At 41.6% G+C, this 20,673-nt stretch overlaps 1 protein-coding gene across 1 annotated transcript; it reads left to right on the top strand.

Annotated features, from left to right (window-relative positions):
• The first annotated feature begins 2,994 nt into the window (after window positions 1–2,994).
• Window positions 2,995–17,969, top strand: nid1a (nidogen 1a). The gene is made up of 20 exons (XM_051960213.1): window positions 2,995–3,266; window positions 5,054–5,356; window positions 5,435–5,661; window positions 5,771–6,066; window positions 7,597–7,737; window positions 8,198–8,450; window positions 8,704–8,903; window positions 8,992–9,225; window positions 9,363–9,500; window positions 9,988–10,116; window positions 10,605–10,748; window positions 11,916–12,035; window positions 12,528–12,755; window positions 12,965–13,137; window positions 13,831–13,957; window positions 14,048–14,219; window positions 15,067–15,224; window positions 15,305–15,428; window positions 16,256–16,368; window positions 17,395–17,969. The coding sequence occupies exons 1-20, from the start codon at window positions 3,063–3,065 to the stop codon at window positions 17,502–17,504; spliced, it is 3,594 nt and encodes a 1,197-aa protein (XP_051816173.1). The 5' UTR covers window positions 2,995–3,062; the 3' UTR covers window positions 17,505–17,969.
• The last annotated feature ends 2,704 nt before the right edge of the window (window positions 17,970–20,673 follow it).

Genomic DNA, 20,673 nt, shown 5'->3' with positions numbered 1-20,673 from the left:
GAGGGAGGCCCAGGATGGAGGTCAGTCTGCCTCACCTCTGACTGTTGTGACACATTAATCTTTTATCACACTGGGACACACTGAACAGGATGCTTTCAGCTGCAGTGCTTCCTCCTTGGCTGTGAGACCCCATTTTTTATGTCCACTTTATCCCAGATATAATATTATGTTTGGCATTTTAAATGTTAAGTACAAAAATGATCCCAAATGCATTCCTTTTTTTAATGTCGTTTTGCATGTAGACAGGCTATAATTAAACTGTAACAAAAAGCTGAATACTAAGCAGCGAGCTTTATCTGCTGAATGAAGAACTAAATGTGACAGAATAGAACATCGCCCACATCTTTGGTTCCATCTGTAAATCAGAAATAGCAGTAATGGAGCGTTGATGAAGCAGCTCTTATCGGTCCACAGCGTCCTGTTATAGACACACAGCAGCCTGCTGGTTCCCAGGCAACACGGCGGCACTAAACACTCTCACTCAAACAGTAACAAGTCACAGCTAACGACATCACAGGCCTCAGGGTAAATATCCCATCAGACACTATAAGTCCAGCAAGGGCCCGATATGTATCACCAGTTAAGTGCACTGAACTACATTTAGATTCATACTTACAAGCGCTGCACTCACTGTAAACAAATGCTCTCTTTTGACAAAATCTAGGAGTCACTACTCAACATTCTTGAGCATATTTTTTGCCATATTTTGTAAAGCAGTAAAATAAGTAACAACATGTACATCAATTATGTAAATGTACCTGCTTTATGTATATAAACCTTAGGCATATTGATCTCTGAAAATCATAGGGGTTGTGTGAAGAAACCATCGATGCACAGTTCACAAAATGACCACAAGGTGGCACCTTCTGACTGTATAAGAAACAGCATCGATGCAAAGTTGTCTTCAAGGCAAAAGGTTGACGAGAAGGATCTAACATTTAAAATATATTTGAGCAATGAGGTGCTTGTTTGTTTGCTACATTATAACAAGCGGATTATTACTGTTCTGTGATGTAGAAAACTGTATAAAAACAACAAACAAACACAAAAATTTGAATAAGACAGTGAGTCCAAATGTAGATTGATATAAATAAAATTAAAAGGTGACTCCACGGGAGATATTGTAGTATCTGATGTGGTGCCCGGCTGATTTGATTTATATATATATATATATATATATATATATTTGTTTTATTTTGTATTATTTTATCTTTAATTTTTTCTACTCAGTTTCTTACATCATTCCTGCACTGCCTGCTCTATGTGCCTTTTAATTGCCCTCTGACGATAAATAAAGTTTTCTGAATGTGAATCTGAATGTGAATTTTGAATGGCACGAATGTACAGTACAGGCCTGCAGGTCACTTATTTCTTTGAAATGTAAAAGGACAAAACCTTACGTCTTATTTGTGGCACATCCACTTTAAATTCTGGAGTTTTTGAGAGCCTTAGTTTCTACCAGCTGCCGAAAAAAATCTAATAACCCAGCAGAAAAATACTAGAATTTAAAACCTGTTGTGACTGGTGATGGTACGTGTTTAATCAGAACACATAAGCAGCTAAGCAAAGCCCCACTAGATGCTGAAATGTTCATTTTACCACACTATTGTTTGAAAAAGAATCTCATCCTAAAGTTCTATGAATAGGAGGGATAATAACTGTCAAATTTGCCCCGACGGTGCCACAAAACAAAAGGCCACGCAACCATTAGCATCACATTAATTCATCCCTTTTTCACAGCAGTGTGAGCATTTTATCTTCTTTTCAAAACATTTTGGCCTGAGGTTTGTGTAAAAAAAGAAGCTCCTTAAATGTCAACAGTAGAAGAGACTAATCTCACATGGCAGCAGTTCCCAGCCTCTTTGCCTTGTGACCCCTTAAAACAAATCAGTATCCATTTGGGTCCTTTCGTCGCAACTTGTGACCTCAGTCTGGACATGAGCTGTGACCACTGTGACCACACTAATTTGGATTTTATCAGCTTATTTAATCTGAAGAGTTTTAGTGGCCCGTGCAGGTAAAATTATCCAGTATTTCAGAGGAAAGGAAACAAAAATGAAACACAGGACCCATAATCTGCACTTTCAGCCTTGATATCACTTGTGTGATTAAATCCTGGCCTGGGGAAGGACATGAGAAAGGTCACACTGTCACCAAAAACATTATGAATCATTGTCAGGGGGGCGTGTTTACCCACATCAAATGTCATGGAAATGTTTTCATTAACTTTGTTGTCTCATTTCATTTTCTAAATAAGGCGCTAAGTGTTTTCTTGCAGACATTCTGGATGATGTGAGCTCCACACGAAAGGTCAAAGGTCACTAAAGATCGTTAGAAATAATGGGGGCTGTGAATACCAAATGTCATGGCAGTGTGGCCAACAGTTAAGTGGAGCGGAGTGCTGGATGGATGACTGGCCATCCGTTAGCAGGGCAGAAGCAGCTCCATATTACCAACATGCCCCTCATTATCCCAGCTGGAGAGGAGTCTGATAGCCTCAGCGGCATGCTTCAAATGATTAGAGTATGGTACAGTGCTCTGTGATATTGTCCTTTACATAATGTTTCAGTCAAACCGGGCATGGGGCTCTGTTGCCAGTAACTGGTCCATGCTCTGATGGTCCACTGGCCAGAGTCCAAACCTGCTAATACAGATCCAGTGTTGTCCCTCAGCAGACCTCCTACACAGTGGGCCCTGTATTAAAGGACATTACCATCTAAACACAGCCTGCTGCTTTCTACTGTATTGGCAACATTGGAACAACCAGTTTCAGAATTTTAAATAAAAGGATGTGAAAATGACCTCTATTCATCTCAGTGCTTAATTCCATCCTCGGGGAAACCTTTCAGCTCCTGTGTCTTTATTTACCCCAGTAAACTGACCCAAAGCACGCCAGCCTTCCACCACATTATTCCAGGAACAGCATGAAAAGAAAAGTATAGGCTACCTCTCTTTTTCTCTCCAGTGAGTTCTTGCGCTCCGCCCACATACGTAGTAGTTGATCCCATGTATCAGTCGCTCCTCTAACTCAGGACTGCTCAGCCGCCTCTGAAGGACGAAGAATGGGTTGGCAGAAGCAAGGATGGCTCGTATGTGCGAGTTTTCTCGGATTCTTGGCCTGGGTGCAGAGCATAACGCGGGACGAGCTTTTCCCCTTCGGTCCGAGCGCAAGAGACCAGTTACTGGAAGCAGGGAATGACCAGACGCACCAACTGAAACTAAGCCAGCCAGTTCTGTTTTATGATGGCACTTTTGACAGCATATTTGTAAGTTCACTTTTAAAGTTGCTCCACTTTCATAGGAATTAAAAACCAAAGCGTGGGATTTACTGGTCACATTCGACTGGACATCGCTTTTGCGCAATTGCGCATAACTAGAAACTGGAAAGGGGTCATTAGTTCCAACTTTAAACAATTCCTGGATGTTGCAAAATATAGTTCCGGTGGGGTCTGAGTTCTCTGTCCAACTGGGAGATGTATAAATATTGATTTACTTATCATGAAGCTGCTCTATCTTGTGGAATGCATATGTCTGCGCATTCTTACAGGCTCCCTGGAGGTTATCATTTTACTGTTGACTGAAGAACTCGAGGAAACTTGTTTTGCAATCCACCCAAAAAGTCTAGTGATGTAACATAACAATATGGCCTCTAAAAGATACATATGTGACCTACATATGTAGGTTTAGAATTCATCCTTGGAGACTTCATGTGGTTATGATTTGTCAGGCTTTTTAACTGTTGCCCTGTGGAGCTTTTTAAATGAAGCTGCACCATTGTGTCGGACAAACAAACAGCCCTTTATTCCCTGTAATTCTGCTTTCAAAGAAAAGTGCAACTTCTCTGTTTTAATTGTGCTGTGTGTGGATAATGTGCTATCAGGGAGCAATTAGAGAGTGGCAGAGGCTTAACCTTTGCCAAAGCTCTGCACATGTTTTCCTCATGTGGACTTTTAACAGATGATACAGGCTACTTGCTGGAGTTATCATTGTTTCTTTGTTTATAGATAATTCTAGTTTTACAGCAAGGTGTTGCAACACTTAATTGACAGCTTTATTTTATAATCAGTGACATTTATTTATCAGTAATGTTACAGCAGCATCCAAGCATCCAGTCTCCCCCACCAAGCAGACTTGTTATTTGAGACAGAAAGTCGTGGTTAACCCATGACTCTAAAGCTTATATTAAATTTTGAATTCCTCGTTAAAACAATCATTCTTTGGGTTTTTTTTTTATCTTTGCATCAGCAGCCACAAACATGTTTTTCACTCCTACACTCTGGATGGCCTAAAGATTTTCATTTCTGAGAGTCTGCCCTGAACTGTCTGTGCCCTGTAGCGTTTCACTCCACATGTGGTTACAGAAAAAAGAAAAATATTCTCTAATTACTTCTCAGTTCAGGGGTTTTCATCACATCCTCGTGAGTGTGATTCACATTTCATGGAGCACCTAACCACTACTTTTAGAGACCTCTCTCTGAGCTACGTCTGTTAGAGCAGATTCGCTGATCATTTTCCCAGATCTATCTTCAACTTCAGCAGGATGTTTCTGTAATGAAGATTAGTGTGCAAAATTTGGACTCTCTGGGGCTACTCTTCAGGGGAAGGACAGGAAACTGTACAGCCCGGGCCAGGAATAGTGCTCTTGTTTCCTTTGGTCAGGAAGTGAAGGAGCCCCATGTCCAGTGTGTGTGTGTGTGTGTGTGTGTGTGTGTGTGTGTGTGTGTGTGTGTGTGTGTGTGTGTGTGTGTGTGTGTGTGTGTTTGACGTAATCTCAGGTTTTCTTTCTTTACAAGCTTTGCAGGTGTTCTCATTAAACCATTAGAAGTGTGTAAAATGTGCGTTAAATGCCATTCTGTTTGTTCATTGGTGCTTTGGTGGTACATGACAGCTCACTCGGATCATTAGTCTAATGAGTTTGGAATAAAGATCAAAGTGGGTCACACCGAACTGGGTCTGCCTCTGCTGTGAAACACTTATAACTGTGCCGTAAAGGAAGTCATACATTGTCACAGGTGTCTCATTTCCTGTCGTCTAAACTAGCTTTTAATTTCAGATCAACACCAATGGTTTTGTTGCCACTGCAGAGCCGACCAGCGAAGCAACATATCTCGGCATAACGCCTCCAAAATTTGGCATGATTGCTGCACTGCAAGGAGACTTGGACACCAATGATGGCGTTGGGAAGGTTTACTTCCGTGAAGACTCCAGTGCTGATGTTCTGCGTCGAGCCGCTGAGCACATCAACAGAGCCTTCCCTGAGGATGATGAAGTGAATCCCACTCACGCTGTGGTGATCACCTGGGCTGATGTCGCCACTCATGAACCTTACACCAGAGGGGATGGCGTTCCAAAGAAGGTGAGCAAGACGTGATTATTCAAGTATTCTCGGGTAGAACTGCTGAACTTATATCCTCTCTAATGTTTTGTCACTCAGAGAAACACCTTCCAGTTGGTTCTCGCGTCCCTGGAGACCTCCTCGTATGCTATCGTCCTGTATGCTAGAGATGGGATACAGTTTACCTCCACTCCTGCAGGAGATACTAATGCGGTTATGCATGCTGGCTTCAGTAAAGGTTTGGTTCGGGGCTTCCTGCTTTCCCATCAGGGACCATATTACCGCACCACCACTGATGAAGAGGAAACTGTGAGAGCTTTAGCAGAGTAAGTCAACATCCTTTATAACCTATGTGCACCTTCCCAGCCTATCATTAGCAACTGTTCTTGAAGATGTGTTTCAAACCTAAAAACGTAACCCCTATGCCTCTCTCAGGGAGACAAACTCTGGTCAGCGGGGCGTTTGGGTGTATGAGATAGGAACTTCTCCCTATTTCACCAACGTGGCTCCAGGTGAAGTCACTGATCTGCCCACTGAGGCCCCAGCACAGGCCTCAGGGGGCCATGAGGACACTGATGCAAGGAGGCCTGTGTATACCGACGGACAAGTAGAATACCCTCCTTATCAGGTAGAGGCAGACCCAATTGCAGTCCATCCAGTTCAGTACCAACCGCATCAGCCTGAGAACCCAGAAGTGGTAGTGGTGGACGACACGGATATAAATGTGGACGGTAAGTCAAAGCTTCAGGCTTAATGTTATGATGAAGTAGTATGTTCCACTTCCATGGATACTGCAAGTACGGTGGCAGAGAGGCCTTGAATAATTTTGTGTAATTTTGTTGTATATATGGAAAATGAAAAATGACTGCCTTTATGAGGTGCTTTATTTTTGTCTGCTATTTAGAGTTTTGTTATTCTGTATTAATGTCTTTACTTCTCAGGAAACTAAGAAAAGGTTGTGGGCTGGAGAGGCCTGCAAAATAGGAGCTCTTATAAATAGGAGTCAGAGAATGTATCGTCATTACTTTAAGCAAAGCACACCCACAAACAAGAAGAATATGAATAGAATTTTAAAAGCTAAAAAATTAAATGATCTCAGCCAAATATAATCTGGAGCTAGTAAACAGTGTTTCAGTGGTTCTTCAGGCCTTTATCAAAGTCTGTTAACAAGCAGGCTGCCAGTTCCATGTTCAATCCAAGTGTTCCTCCAGCCACAAATCCCATTAAACAAACTGGTTTAGTCAAATCAAGTCAAGTGGCAAATATTTATAAATCACATTTAAGGCTACAGCCATTGAATCAAAGTGCTTTAAAGTAGAAAATATGATTCATGTTATGAAGTAGCCAAACAAGTGTTAATATTGAAGCTAAGCCCCCACAGTGTTATTGAGGATATGGATTTGCTTGAGTAATTTAAATGTTAGAGATTAATACTCTACAAAAATGATATAAAATACTACTTTAACTGACTATAATAAATATTAATGCAAATATAAGCTGACCAAGGTAGAATGAAAGTTATAGCCTACAATAATATATATGAAAACCCAACAAATTCAAAGATTTCCTGGATCTTTACGAGCAAGCTTTACTTTTATTTATTCATTCCTTTTTTTGAGGTTTACACTCCTACCAGTTTAGAATCTTTAGTCTTTAGCCTCATGAGCAACCCAATAACCAGAGCTGAGTGGTGGCCTCAGTATTAACGTCTGGTTTAAGACCCAAAGGACACAATACTGGACATATGGGAAAAGTTACATTAGGAATTTCTGACATTTAGAATATTACATCTCATCAGAGTGTTTTAACAGTTGGATGGTCCCAGAACTCTTTACAATGCGTCTGTCATTCAGCCACATTCACGGGTGGCGGTAAACTGTTATGTGAAGGCTTCAGTGTCAGGACAACTGGTATTTGGATTAAAGGAGCTGGGGATCAAACCACTAACAGTGTGATCAGTGGACGACTCGCTGTGCCACAGGTGCTTCATGTAAAAATAAAACTACTTTTCTTAGTGTATATTAGCTGGTTCAGTGATTTTCTAACTGTCCTTAATTTTGGTATCGAGAATTTTCTTGTTTATACATACTAATTATTATTATTATTGATAAATATATATGCTTTTTCAGCATTTATTAGCTGTTCCAGGGATATTCTCACTACTCTTATCTTTGCTGTTAGGAGTTGAAATTTATTTACTGCTCTTATTTTGCTATAAAGTGTTGAAATTTCTTTACTGCTTTTATTTTCCATGTTTTCAGTGTTCTCATACAACTTTGGGACGTGTGCGAACAACAGAAATAAGTGCTCCCAGTTTGCTGACTGCAGGGACTACTCCAGCGGATACTGCTGCCACTGCAGGCCGGGCTTCTACGGCAACGGGAAACAGTGTGTGGCCGAGGGTGAGTTTCTGCTTCCACTGTTTTACTAATATCATTACACTTAGAATATTTTTAAAATGATGAATTGTGGGTAAAACCTTTCCTGGACTACTACAATCAAACATTTTAATGTCTAACCCAACCTGTGTAAAACACACTACAGGAAGTCAGAATACACACTCACAGGGTGAAGCTAGCCTTTAGAAAAACAACTGTGGAACAATTTAAAGAACAATTTGTCCAGGACTTAATTTGTAGATTCTTCTTGGTAGCTGGCCAGTGTGTAAATGCTGCAGAAAACCTTTTAGCAGCTCTATTGCAGTTTCACTCTCCCATTTCTTATTGCTAAATTCTTCCACGAATGCCCCTTTCACAGCCCCTAACATTAATTTGAACAAATGGGCCGAATAAATGGATTCAGCCGCAATGTTTGTTTGCTCTTTTCCCTGCTAACATTGATGGATTTGGTTTGTTTTTGCAGGGAAGCCACAGAGGATGAATGGCAAAGTACACGGAAAAGTGTTTGTGGGCAACTCTCCTTCTCCAGTGGAGTTCAGCAGCAACGATCTGCACTCCTACGTTGTGGTAAACGACGGCCGATCCTACGTCGCCATCAGCGACATCCCGTATACTGTTGGACCCTCTCTGCAGCCCCTCACCGCCCTCGGTGGTGTGATCGGGTGGGCCTTTGCTCTGGAGCAGCCCGGCTTCAAGAACGGCTTCAGTATTATTGGTGAGAGAAAAAGCTGCTTTAACAGCATCTAATAATGACACAGCCTTGGTGTGTTTAGAAAACTGAAGATCGTAGGAAGCATAAATCTCGTAAACAAATGTCACAGCTGCTGCAAACGCACATACAGCTGCAGCCCTGCTCGCTGTCCAGCTGAATTCCCCTCACATTACCTCAGCTGTGACAGAAGCCAGTGAGCCAAAGTTCATCCAGGGCCAGGGTCTTAGAGTTCACCTCCTCCTCTCTGTCCTCTGAAGGGGGGAGTTCACACGGCAGGCTGAGGTGACCTTTGTGCCAGGGAATGAGAAGCTGACCATCAGGCAGGAGTTCAAAGGCATCGATGAGCACGACCACCTGGCAGTGAGCACGACTTTGGAGGGTCGGGTCCCCGAGGTGCCTCCCGGCTCCACGGTGCAGATCGACCCTTACTCTGAGATCTACCAGTACAGCAACAACTGTAAGACGCCGCTTGAACAAAGAATCAGTATTTATTTTCTCATCCTAAAGATTCTAGCTGTTTCCTAACTGTCTGTCTTACCTCTCAGTGATCACCTCGTCCTCCACTCGGGACTACGTAGTAAGCCTGCCTGATGGATCCACTGACACCAGGACCTATCAGTGGCGTCAGACCATCACCTTCCAGAGCTGCCAGCACGGTGAAGCTATGAGAGACATTAAACCTACCCAGATGCTCAGCGTGGACCAGGTCTTTGCCATGTACGATGCCAATAATGAACTCATCCGGTTCGCCATGAGCAACAAGGTCGGGGATGTCAACGGTGAGGACTTGGAGCTAATTTAGTCTGTCTGTTTTGGTCTGAGCTTCCTTCCTTCCTGCTGCACAAAACATGACATCCTGACCAAGAAAAAAGGAAATACTATAGTAATCAAACTGTGCTACTTCTTCCTTTCTCAGGAGGGGAGCCGGTGGAGAACCCATGTTTCACTGGAAGACACGGCTGTGACACCAACGCAGTCTGCAGACCCGGAGAGGGAACCCAGTTCACTTGCCAGTGTGCTGCTGGTTTCAACGGAGATGGGCGCGCATGTTATGGTAAGAATGTTTCCACTGTTTGAGGCAGTAAAGAGGATGTGGTATCCCATGGATTCTGTCTGACAGAGGAAATCAGACAGTTTCCATATCTCCTTGAGACCCGTCATTAAATTAACCCCCATTTTCTGAAGCCTTCCTTCGTGGGGAACTGCACAATCTTGCCAATTAGCAGCGGAAGTGTCCCAAACTTTGAGACCAGATTACTATAACCAGCCGGGTCCTCATTCCCAACCCACACTCGATACATCCCAAAGTCCTTTGCATTAGAGACCAAACAGGAAAAAGCACACACAGTAGAAAAAGGAAGGAAGCATTTCAGACAGATGCTATCTCCAGACAATTAGGAAGTCTAATCAAGCTCTGTTCTTTGATCCCCCAACATCTGATAGTGACGGACTCTGATTTGACAGATCCAGACGTCAGAACTCAAAGGTTAACCTAATGTGGGAGTTATTAGCATATGCTAACCGGATGCTCTCTTTATCAGACATCGATGAATGCAGAGAGAACCCTCAGATCTGTGGCCCTAATGCCATCTGCAACAACCAGCCTGGGACCTTCCGCTGTGAATGTGAAGACGGGTATCAGTTCAGCGGTGACGGGCAGACCTGCGTTCGTAAGTAGTGTTTGTGTGCTGTCTAGTACAATTACATACTGGGTAAATCTCACCTGGTGGTTTGGGATGTAGCAGTTCAGACATAAACTGTAATAAAATGTATTAAAATATTAAATAGCGCAGGGTGGGCAAGATAAACACATGCTTACCTGCTAATCATAAGTAAACACATACAGTGACTGTGGTGCAGGAAGATCATCACAGTAGAAAGTGTAATTAGGTTTTTGGCAGCATGTCTGATTGCAGCCAAAGGGGTACAGTATTAGTGTGACTTCTTATTTATTTTCTCATCTTATCTCTTTCCTGTCACCAGCTAATACTGTATATTTTAAAGGAATAGTTTGACACATTGTCAAACGTGTTTCTTTGCCATCGATACCACTCTCATGACTCCATCATAGGCTGAGAGCGTCTTGCCTGGCTCTGTCTGGATAAGCTGTACTATGAAATCAGTAGTAATCCCCAGCTCTCCTTCTTCTTCTCCTCAGAGGTTAATCGACCGGTTGACCCCTGTGAGGTAGGCACCCACACCTGTGACATCCCTGAGCGCGCTCAGTGCAGCTACACTGGAGGATCATCCTACATCTGCTCCTGTCTACCAGGCTTCATAGGAGATGGTCGAGTCTGTCAAGGTACTACAAAGAGACACTTCATAAACAGCATGCTTTCAGATCATAGGTTGCAGAATGTTTGCCTTATTTGAAGGCTTCAGACACTGCATTGCTAAGCATTTATAACGTTAAATTTAAATTCAAAACCAGTAAATTAGAGCGTTCATGGTACATTTTCCATAGATTAAGTGTTTGTTATCATAGTATTATAAGACATTTGGTAGTCCACCAATTTCTTATAAATGGTGGCAGAGATGACACAATTTAATAAAGGTGAAGTCTGTGATTCTGGGGAAAGATCATCAATATTTAGCCTGTTTGCATATTTCAATCATGAACTTTTGCCAGATTTGCTTTCTGTTTTTGCTCCAACTGCCACCTTTCTTCTATTTTCCCTCTCCTTTTCTTTGCCCTGAGAACAGGACAAATGAATAGTGTTGGGTGCATTGTTCCTAGCCACTTGATGTCTTTCCTATTTGCAGAGCAATGACAAAAAGTGCATTTAATTAGAATTGCAGGTTCCAATTTAATTGAGCAGGTGATTATAAGAAAATTAATTGGCAATTATATTTGTAATTTAATAAATATTTAAGTAATTTTTCATCGCAAAATTTCAACCAAAAAATAGTAGTTGCTTGTTCTCAAATGTGACATTTTGCTAGTATTCCCTGCCTAAATTAAATACTTGAGGACTTTGGACTCTTCCTCAGTAAAAAATTAGACCCTCCTCACAACTGCCTCATCATTTTGTGAGGATAAAGTTGCTGAAACTACTGACTTCCTGAAAGATACAGTCTGGTCCAAAATCGTATAACATTTCAAATCTGTTACATGGATTTTAAAGAGTAATTGTTGCACCATCTGCTCAGGACTGTGGGAGGTGAGTCTGGTTACATAAAACATCTGCAGTGATTGAATGGTGGAATATTAAAAGCAGATGAACATTTCACAGGTCCTGTTGCCATGTGTAGTTTTTTTAATTGCTGTTTCTCCATAGCGCTCATTGGTATTTTCCATTCTTCCTATAGTTTAAGGGACAAGCTGACCTAGCTTAACCTGCAGATCTGTGACGATAAAAAAAAAAAAAAAACGAACAAAAAGAAATGCAACTAATTTTACTTGGAGAAAGTATTTTAGATGATGCAACTGTGCTCGGTCCTCACTCACCCTCTTATTTCCTGCTTGAAGACATAGATGAGTGCCAGCCAGGCAGGTGTCATCAGGACGCTGTGTGTATTAACACCCAGGGATCATTTACCTGCCAATGCCGGCCAGGTTACTATGGCGACGGCTTCTCCTGCTCTTCAGGTAAGTCAGTTTCTGACAAGCAAACAAACGTCTTTTTTAATGATTGCCAGTTGGCTTGATTTTTATATTCACCCTGGTAACTGGATATCAAGTCTGAGCTACTACAAGTTTATTTTGGGTGTCAGTCATGGCAGTTCAGACGGTTTTTTAATAGTATTCTTTGATGTAGTCGCAGACACAATAAAAAATAAATAGAAAAACGGATCATTTTCATTCACAACTTTGTTTATTCCACACATTTGGCCAAGAGGAGTGCTTGGAAATGAATTCCTCGCCAGAGTGTATTGGTGCCAGCTGGAACCTGTTTCTCATTTTCTCCTGGATAGAAAAAGGAATTTGTCAAGCCTTATGAGGGATGTGGGAGTTTTTGCACAGCTGAATTTAAGAACAGGACACAAAAACAAATTAGCAATGAGCCTCTGAATACATTTGTGATATTATTGCAAAGTGTCTGTGTGCACTCTGGAGCTTATTTTCCATTCTTCTTTCCAGAGAGGACAAAAACACAATGTGAGACCCACAGAGACAGTCTGCTGGGAGTGACAGAGTTCGGTCCGCGGGGCCACCGGCCTTCTGTTGGCCAGTACATCCCGACATGTGATGAGAACGGTGCCTATAACCCCATGCAGTGCCACGAAAGCACGGGACACTGCTGGTGCGTGGACCGAAACGGGCAAGAGATTCCTGGGACTCGCTCCGGACCTGGCAGCAGACCAATGTGTGAGTAAATCACATGTGTTTACCGCTCAGCATAGAGAGACCCCAGTTCTACTCAGAGTGTGATAAAAGGCAAATATGCAGCACAAATGAGCAGCATGCAAATATTTGAAGAAGATCCAGGACAGCTTTCAACTGCTGATCTGATTTGAGGTTGGTTTTCTCACCGTAAGACCCGTGATGTTTCATGTTTCTCTGCTTGTCTCAATTAGGTATTGAAAACGGTGGTGTGCCTCCACCTGTGGGACCCCGGCCTCGACCCGACGTCGACGCCCTGCTCCCAGGGACACACCTATTGTTTGCCCAGAGCGGCAGGATAGAGCACGTCCCACTGGAGGGTTATGATATGAAAAAGGATGGTGCCAAGGCTGTCCTCCATCTCCCTGTAAGTTCCTCTCAATATGCTTTTCCTTAAGAGAGGAAGTTTAGGAGGATTTGTGTGATCCCTTTTTGTATTACTTCAACTTCTGCAGTTTTTTTTCTACTGTTTAAGAAAATCTTTTTGCTTTAAATGTGTGGTACAACATCATGAAAGGAAATATTTAACTGGAATTTCCTCTAACAAACACTCAGAAGTTTTAACAAGATAGCAGCTCTGATTTAACCCCTGGCACAGCTTCCAGTTTGTACCATTAAGATTATACAAGAGGAAACAATCAACAACAACCACAGTATTTAAAGGATTTCTCGCCTGTGTGTACAACATCAGCTCAGCCTCCTGCTCCGGTCTGTTCCTGTTCGCTTGTACTAATTCTTGCTCTAGCTCTGTGCCTTTCCCATCTGCTGCATGCGTTCAAGGCTCACACTTTATTGGAGGCACATGGTGACATTCACACTAATTACTAACATCAGTCCGGCATCTTTGGAATTGCAATCTGCATTTCTTGTTACGTTGATTTCCAAACCAGCTGGCCCGAAGTCTGGTCGACCCTCTCATGCTGAGTGTGCCGCTCAGTTTGTTTGGGTTATCGTCTAGACATCAATGCCAGAAAACACATCTGCTTCATGTTTTTGTTCCTTTCTAGTCTTTTTGGAGAAAGTGCACTTTAGAACTTGTTGGTTTCTGGCCCCTCCACAGGAGAAGGTAATCATTGGAGTGGCCTATGACTGCGTGGAGAAAATGGTTTACTGGACAGAAATCACGTCTCCCTCCATCAGCAGGGCCAACATCCAAGGTGGAGAGCCCACTGTTGTCATTAAATCAGGTACTGTTACTTTTATTCTTCACTGGACTGGTTCAGTCGCATTTCCAATTGTTAATGAATCAGAAGCTAGAAAATGTGTCTTCTATACAGAACTGGACAGCCCAGAGGGTATTGCTATTGACCACTTGGGGCGGACTATGTTCTGGACGGACTCTGTGAAGGATCGGATTGAGGTGGCGTCTCTGGACGGGTCTCAGCGACGTGTCATTGTTGACTCTGATCTCGTTAATCCCCGTGCTATCATCACTGACTCAGCCAATGGGTGTGTAAGATGTTACAGAAAGTTTTTAATAGCTTGTTTCTTGAACATATAGTGAGTTAGACATTGGTCTCTATGAAATTCCACAATGTAAACTTCATTTATATATTTGGAAATAAATTTTACATGTAAATCTATCCGTTTTGAAGGACCCCTCTATGATGAAAACAAACTTTTTACCTTGTTAGCATGTCCATATGGTGATTTTAGACAGTCAGCACATTGCTGAGCATTTCTGTCTCAGGAATTTAGTGCACAGATTCAAGCAGCTGTAATCAGTTGGAACATGTATGCCTGGAAGAAATACATCAGTATTACAACTTGTGATGAGCTGGTGTGCTGGAGCTGCAGGAGCGGTGGAGGGCTGAGTAGACAAAGAGGAAGGGGCTACGTAGAGCCTTTAATTCTAAAGAAGGCAATGCTGTACAGTTACATCTGACACATTTTTAGGTATGGAGCAATTATTTTCATGAAAAAAATGTTGTAAATATCTGACTCTGACACACAGAGATGAGTTTTTAGAGGTTAAATCAATGACCAGAGTGGGATTATAAGTCTGATTTTAGAGTACAACTTTCAATAACAAGTGCCACATTTTGAAAATATGCTTAATTGTGTTTGTACAGAAAGTTCAGGAAAGTTTAGGCTGTGCAGGTGGATTGCTTGTCAAGGAGCCAGGCCAGCTGTTTCTCTTCTTTTTCCAGTCTGTACGCTAAGCTAAGCTAACTAGCTGCTGGCTGTAGCTTTGACAGTAATTAAAAAACTACCAGCAATTGAAATGATTTGCAGCCTGTCACTGTTTAATGCTAAGTTTAATAGTGAACTCACACCACACCTGTCCCTACAACAGGAATCTCTACTGGGCTGACTGGAACCGCGACGCTCCCAAGATTGAGACCTCTTACATGGACGGATCCAACAGACGGGTGCTGGTTAAAGACGATCTTGGCCTGCCAAACGGCTTGACGTATGACTCTCAGAGTTCTCTGCTTTGTTGGGCAGACGCAGGTAGATTTCAGACAGATGAGTCATTTGTAGAATTATGTCTGCTTTGTGATCAACACTGATAAAAATCTCATCGCCTACAGGCACACATAAAATGGAGTGCATGAATCCTGGCCGGGGTGACCGCAGTAAGGTTTTGGAAGGGATTCAATACCCTTTTGGAATTACGTCTTTTGGGAAGAACATCTACTACACTGACTGGAGAAGGTTTGAAACTAACTTTTATATTATTCCTGTAAATGATATCCTAGGCTGAATGTATATTAGTGGTTATTCTACACATACTTTTCTGATAAGAGCCAAGCCACAGTTCTTATGTACTTTGATTTGATACTAATGGAATTTGTTAGAAACAGGAAGCAAAGGTTGTTGTAGCATCAAGGGCATAAGGCAGCCTTTATCTGTGGCCCACTGTGCAATGTCAGAACACAGATCTGTAAAGGTAGAGGAAGGAGAGGGTAGGTCAAAGGTGGAAAAGCTCCCCTCACTTCAAACGTGGGCCCTTCATGTTCTCCCTGGCTCAGATACTCCCACCCTGAAACCCTGGAGGTGGCGTCCCATGCTGCTTCTATGTTAGTTACTCCTTAGCCACTACCAAGCAGCGGGGGTTGGGGTGACTTTGTGCGTGTGTGTGTGTGTGTGTGTGTGTGTGTGTGTGTGTGTGTGTGTGTGTGTGTGTGTGTGTGTGTGTGTGTGTGTGTGTGTGTGTGTGTGTGTGTGTATGGTGGTGGGGGGTTCCTAAAAAGTGACAGCTGCTTGCAATTTCTCAGCCCGGACGTCTGTGAGCGACCTGCACAGGGCCTCTCTGTGATCTGGCCTTACAAGAGAAGGTTTGAGAGATGCCGCTAGTGGTGGTGGGGGAGGCGACGCACTTCAACCGTTTACAACAAACTATGTCGGCTATGGCTAACAAACCCCTCTGACCTTTACTCATACTTGACAAACTTTATACAGAACGCAAGAAAGCACGAGGATTTCTCAAGCTGAGAGAGTCCCAGATTGCCAAACTGTAGTGCTGTTTGTGTTTACAACAGGGATGCCGTGGTCGCGGTAGACCGCTATGCTGGCAGGGAGTCAGATGAGTTCCAGCCTCAGAAACGGACCAAGTTGTACGGGATCGCCACTGCTTACGCTCAGTGTCCTTCAGGTAATAAACCACTTGCGAGGGTTTGACGTATTCCCCATGAAAGCTGGCTGTAGATCTTCAAAATGTTGATTTAGCCCTCGTGTTGTCCTGCGGGTCAAAATTTTAAAGTTTGAAAACGTGGAGGGAAAAACAATTCAAAGTGAAACTTCTGATGTCCACATTTTGGGAAATCTTTGAACATTTTTTGGTGGAAAAAGAGAAATGTTAAAAATGTTTCTTTAAGAACAATTACAAAAAAATCAACCAAAATCCATTGAATTTCACTGGATTTTGGTTGATTTTTTTTGTGAGTATTCTTAAAGAAAGTATTAGAAGTTTTACTGATAAATATATAGTCACTTTAGATATTTTTAGGATTTTTTTGGAAGATTTTGCTCATTTTTTGAAAATATTTACAAGAATTTTCCTGTCAAGCTCGGGGGATTTTTTTAAAATAAAACTTTTAAGGGAAACTTTTAAGGAATTATTGAAATTTTCTCCCTGAAGGTTTTGCAAATTGTCAGAAATTTGGGGAATTTTTTGCTGAGTTTTTGCACTTTTTTCAGAAAAGGAAACAATATTTTTTGTTGCCCATAAATGAGGACAACAGGAGGGTTCAATTTGTGTTTTTGCATGAAAACACCCCACTAAGGAGGTACTCATACATCTGAGTCACCCTAAATAATTCTGAGTGCATTCAGCAAAACATGAAAAATTCCAGGTTCACTCCTTGACCTGAAAGCAACAGGAGGAATTCTGCAGCTAGCATTTATTATGAAGCAAAGGAATGACTAATGGTTAAGTGAAGCAGCAGGCTTCATCCTCCCTTCCAGATAAGGCTGCATGCAGAAAGCCAGGGAATGTGGAGTCAAGAGAGAGGGCCTCCAACATCTGGAGTTTGCTATGTGTTTCCCTCAGATATGTTTCTTGAATGTATAACAAACAGTGGAGAGACTGTTTCCTGCTGTCCCCTGCCATGGTGGCTGGTGATTCATACCAGTGGCCAAAGATTTTCCACATTAAAAGTGTTTCTCTTCCGCCTGCCAGGACAAAACTACTGTGCTGTGAACAACGGAGGCTGCACTCACCTCTGTCTAGCCACACCGACCGGCCGCTCCTGCAAGTGTCCGGACAACGCAGTGGGTTGCGTGGAGTGAGACGCCGGGTACTGAAAAAAGAGGCGGCCGAGCTCTGAGAGTCGACACTGTTTCGGATGTTTGATCCCCAAATTAGGAGCCACTCAGCATTACTAAATTCTAACTGCTGCAAATGCCACTGAACACCAGAGGCGAACTAAGTGTGCCTTTTTTTGATCAGTGTTATGCTTATTTACTTTTTTTTTTACATTTCCCAATTATAAAAATCACATCCGCCTTTGAGAATTGTAAATACAAACACTACCATGTTTCCTGAGTGCACATAAACTGAGAATAAAAGCTCCAGGGATGCATTATTTAATGTGAACTTCATCACAGCAATACGTGACCTTATCTCGTGTCGGTTGTGTTACACTGTGGCATGTTTGAATTATCTCATGGAAGCAATATTGTGGAATAAACCGTCTGTAGGAGCTGGTGGGATGAGTTTACATGCTGGGAAAAAGAATAAACATTTTTCTAACAGGTTGGGCTCCTGCGTTCTGTGGCTTCACTCTAGCTTTAGTGTAACAACAGTGACACCGTGTGTTAGATAGTGATTATTACGAATACAGATTCCGTATTTTGTTGCAGTATGTGTCACATTAAACCTTGGGGAAAAGGGATTTACAGTGATTTGATTTAAAAAAAGGGAAAAAAAACATGTCTGGTAGATGTCACGTGTACATTTTTTGAATTTATTTTTAGAAATGTACCCAAAATAACCTCCAGGACTGTTATGTTCCTTAATAAGCGCTTCTGTAACCTGTCTGGAAAGAAAAGAAGAGTTTACTGCAGTGACCAAAGTCCAAAATGCACTGTGTTAACGGGATGTTTCTGCTGTGTTGTAAAAAAAAAAAAAAAAAAAGAAAAGCTGCCACCCAATGTAGTTTGTATCCTGAGGGAAACACACTACGTCAGTGGTGCATTAAGGGACTCCAAATGAACTCGGAAATATACCAGTTTGCCTCATGTGAGCTAGTTGACCTGCTTAAAACGTACACATTAAATCTGTAGCATAAAATTATTTTCATTATTGATGAATCTGCTTGTCTTGAGGAATCATCACCATTTGGCCAATAAAATGTCAGGAAAAGGGGGAAATGCAAAGCAATAGGAATAAAATAGGGTTCAATTAAGTATCGGTTTTCAGATTATTAGGATTGGGTTTTTTTTTTTTTTTAAAAAAAACAGATTCCCACTAAAAATAAAATAATTTAAAAATGTGCTGCTTTGATTCTGATGCAGTCATCTCTATATCTGTTGTCACAACTCTGTGATCTCAGGCAATGTCCCGCCCACAGCACTATATGATTGGATACACATCAGGAGTAACAGCCAATCAGTGCAGAAGAATACATTTTTAAAAGTTCTCCTTTATTTAATCATGTGCAATACATAAATTAAAATAAAAAAGCATTTTGACAAAGTATTGTGCTGCTAAATTTAGACAACTGGATTTTCATTTTTACTGGAAACATATTACAAAAATATGTTACTCTCCCTGATTACTAATAATTAGCACAGGCTGTGAAAAATACATTAAAATGAACATTCCAAAATCAAAATGATGAAAATTCTTATTATTGATGAGCGAATTCATCCAATTTGCCCTTTTTTTCTTGAGAAATAACATGCAGGATTAATTACTTGTGAATATATTATATTTTTCTGTCAACCAACTAACATCCATCCATCCATCCATTCTCTATACACCGCTTTATCCTCACTAGGGTCGCGGGGGTGCTGGAGCCTATCCCAGCTGACTCGGGCGAAGGCAGGGGACACCCTGGACAGGTCACCAGTCTGTCACACTTGCATTCACACCTACGGGCAATTTAGAGTAACCAATTAACCTCAGCATATTTTTGGACTGTGGGAGGAAGCCGGAGTGCCCGGAGGAAACCCATGCATGCACAGGGAGAACATGCAAACTCCATGCAGAAAGACCCCAGGCCCACCCCGGGATTCAAACTGGGATGTTCTTGCTGCAAGGCGAAAGTGCTAAGCACTACACCACTGTGCAGCCCCCAACTAACATTATTATTATTATTATTATTATTATTATTATTATTATTATTATTATTATTATTATTATTTAACATATCTCTCTGGTCATTAAGTTATATAAGTTGAAACCAGAAGTCATTTCTGAAGAAAAGTAATGATACAGCCCCATCATGCCATTCAACAGGATTGGTTCCTTCGGTTTGTTGTGTAGGAAATCCCAGAAATATGAATCAGCGTTTTTTTAGAATGTCTACACTGTACAATTAAGGTGGAAATGCACAGCCAAGGTGGTGGCTGCTTGATGACTCATGATAACCATAAAATCATTGTTATCACTGGAATATGTTTTTGGGTAATTATATAAGCTCGAATTTGCATGCAACAAGAAATTATTTTTAAACACAAACACATGATATCTCCTTCCTGTATCAAAAATATTGTTAAAATGTTGAGATTTTTTTTTTGACAACTTTAGACATGAGTTATCTATTTGTAAATATGCAGGTCAATACCTATTTTGCTACTTTGTAATTTGATAAGTGTTTATCTTATGTGTAGTGGTTATTTTGGAAATATCAAAACATCTGACCTGACTTCCAGAAGGGGGAAAATACACTTACTGACTTCACTAATGAAATGTTAGAATTCAGAAATTACTTAAAGGGTCTTAACCTTTTTCTGTCCCTGGTACCGGTATTCAGGTGCATTGTAGTTTTTACAGAGATTCTTCAAACGCACCACCATTCCCTGAACGAAATGCGGTGATTGATTGGGAATCGTTTGTGTGCTGTCCAATAGGAAGCAGTGCAGCAGTCTGTGGTCAGGTCATCGGCTGGGAGCGCTTAATATTATACTGTGGCGTATTACCCTCAAATTTGTCTGCCAGGAATATTTTTGCCTGACCAACACGGATAAAACTAAAGAATTAAACAATCACATCTATTTAGCTTTGAACATAGTCATATTTAACTTTTGTGCGTTAAATCAGATCCGTGTTTTCATATTTTCCAGATGACTAAAAACTGATATCTAGAGGGCCTAAACACATGAAGTCTTTTACGCAAATACAACACGAAAGTTGGAAGGCTACTTGTGTATTATCACAAAATATTTTCAGTCTCTCAGTTATCCGTACACTTTAGTTGTTTCTACCCGGTTTTACTGAGTGAGCAGGCAGTAA

This window comes from Acanthochromis polyacanthus, chromosome 15, assembly GCF_021347895.1.
Source record: "Acanthochromis polyacanthus isolate Apoly-LR-REF ecotype Palm Island chromosome 15, KAUST_Apoly_ChrSc, whole genome shotgun sequence".
Taxonomy (NCBI): domain Eukaryota; kingdom Metazoa; phylum Chordata; class Actinopteri; family Pomacentridae; genus Acanthochromis; species Acanthochromis polyacanthus.
Note: the sequence above shows the minus strand (reverse complement) of the source record. Positions and strands in the feature narration are given on the sequence as shown.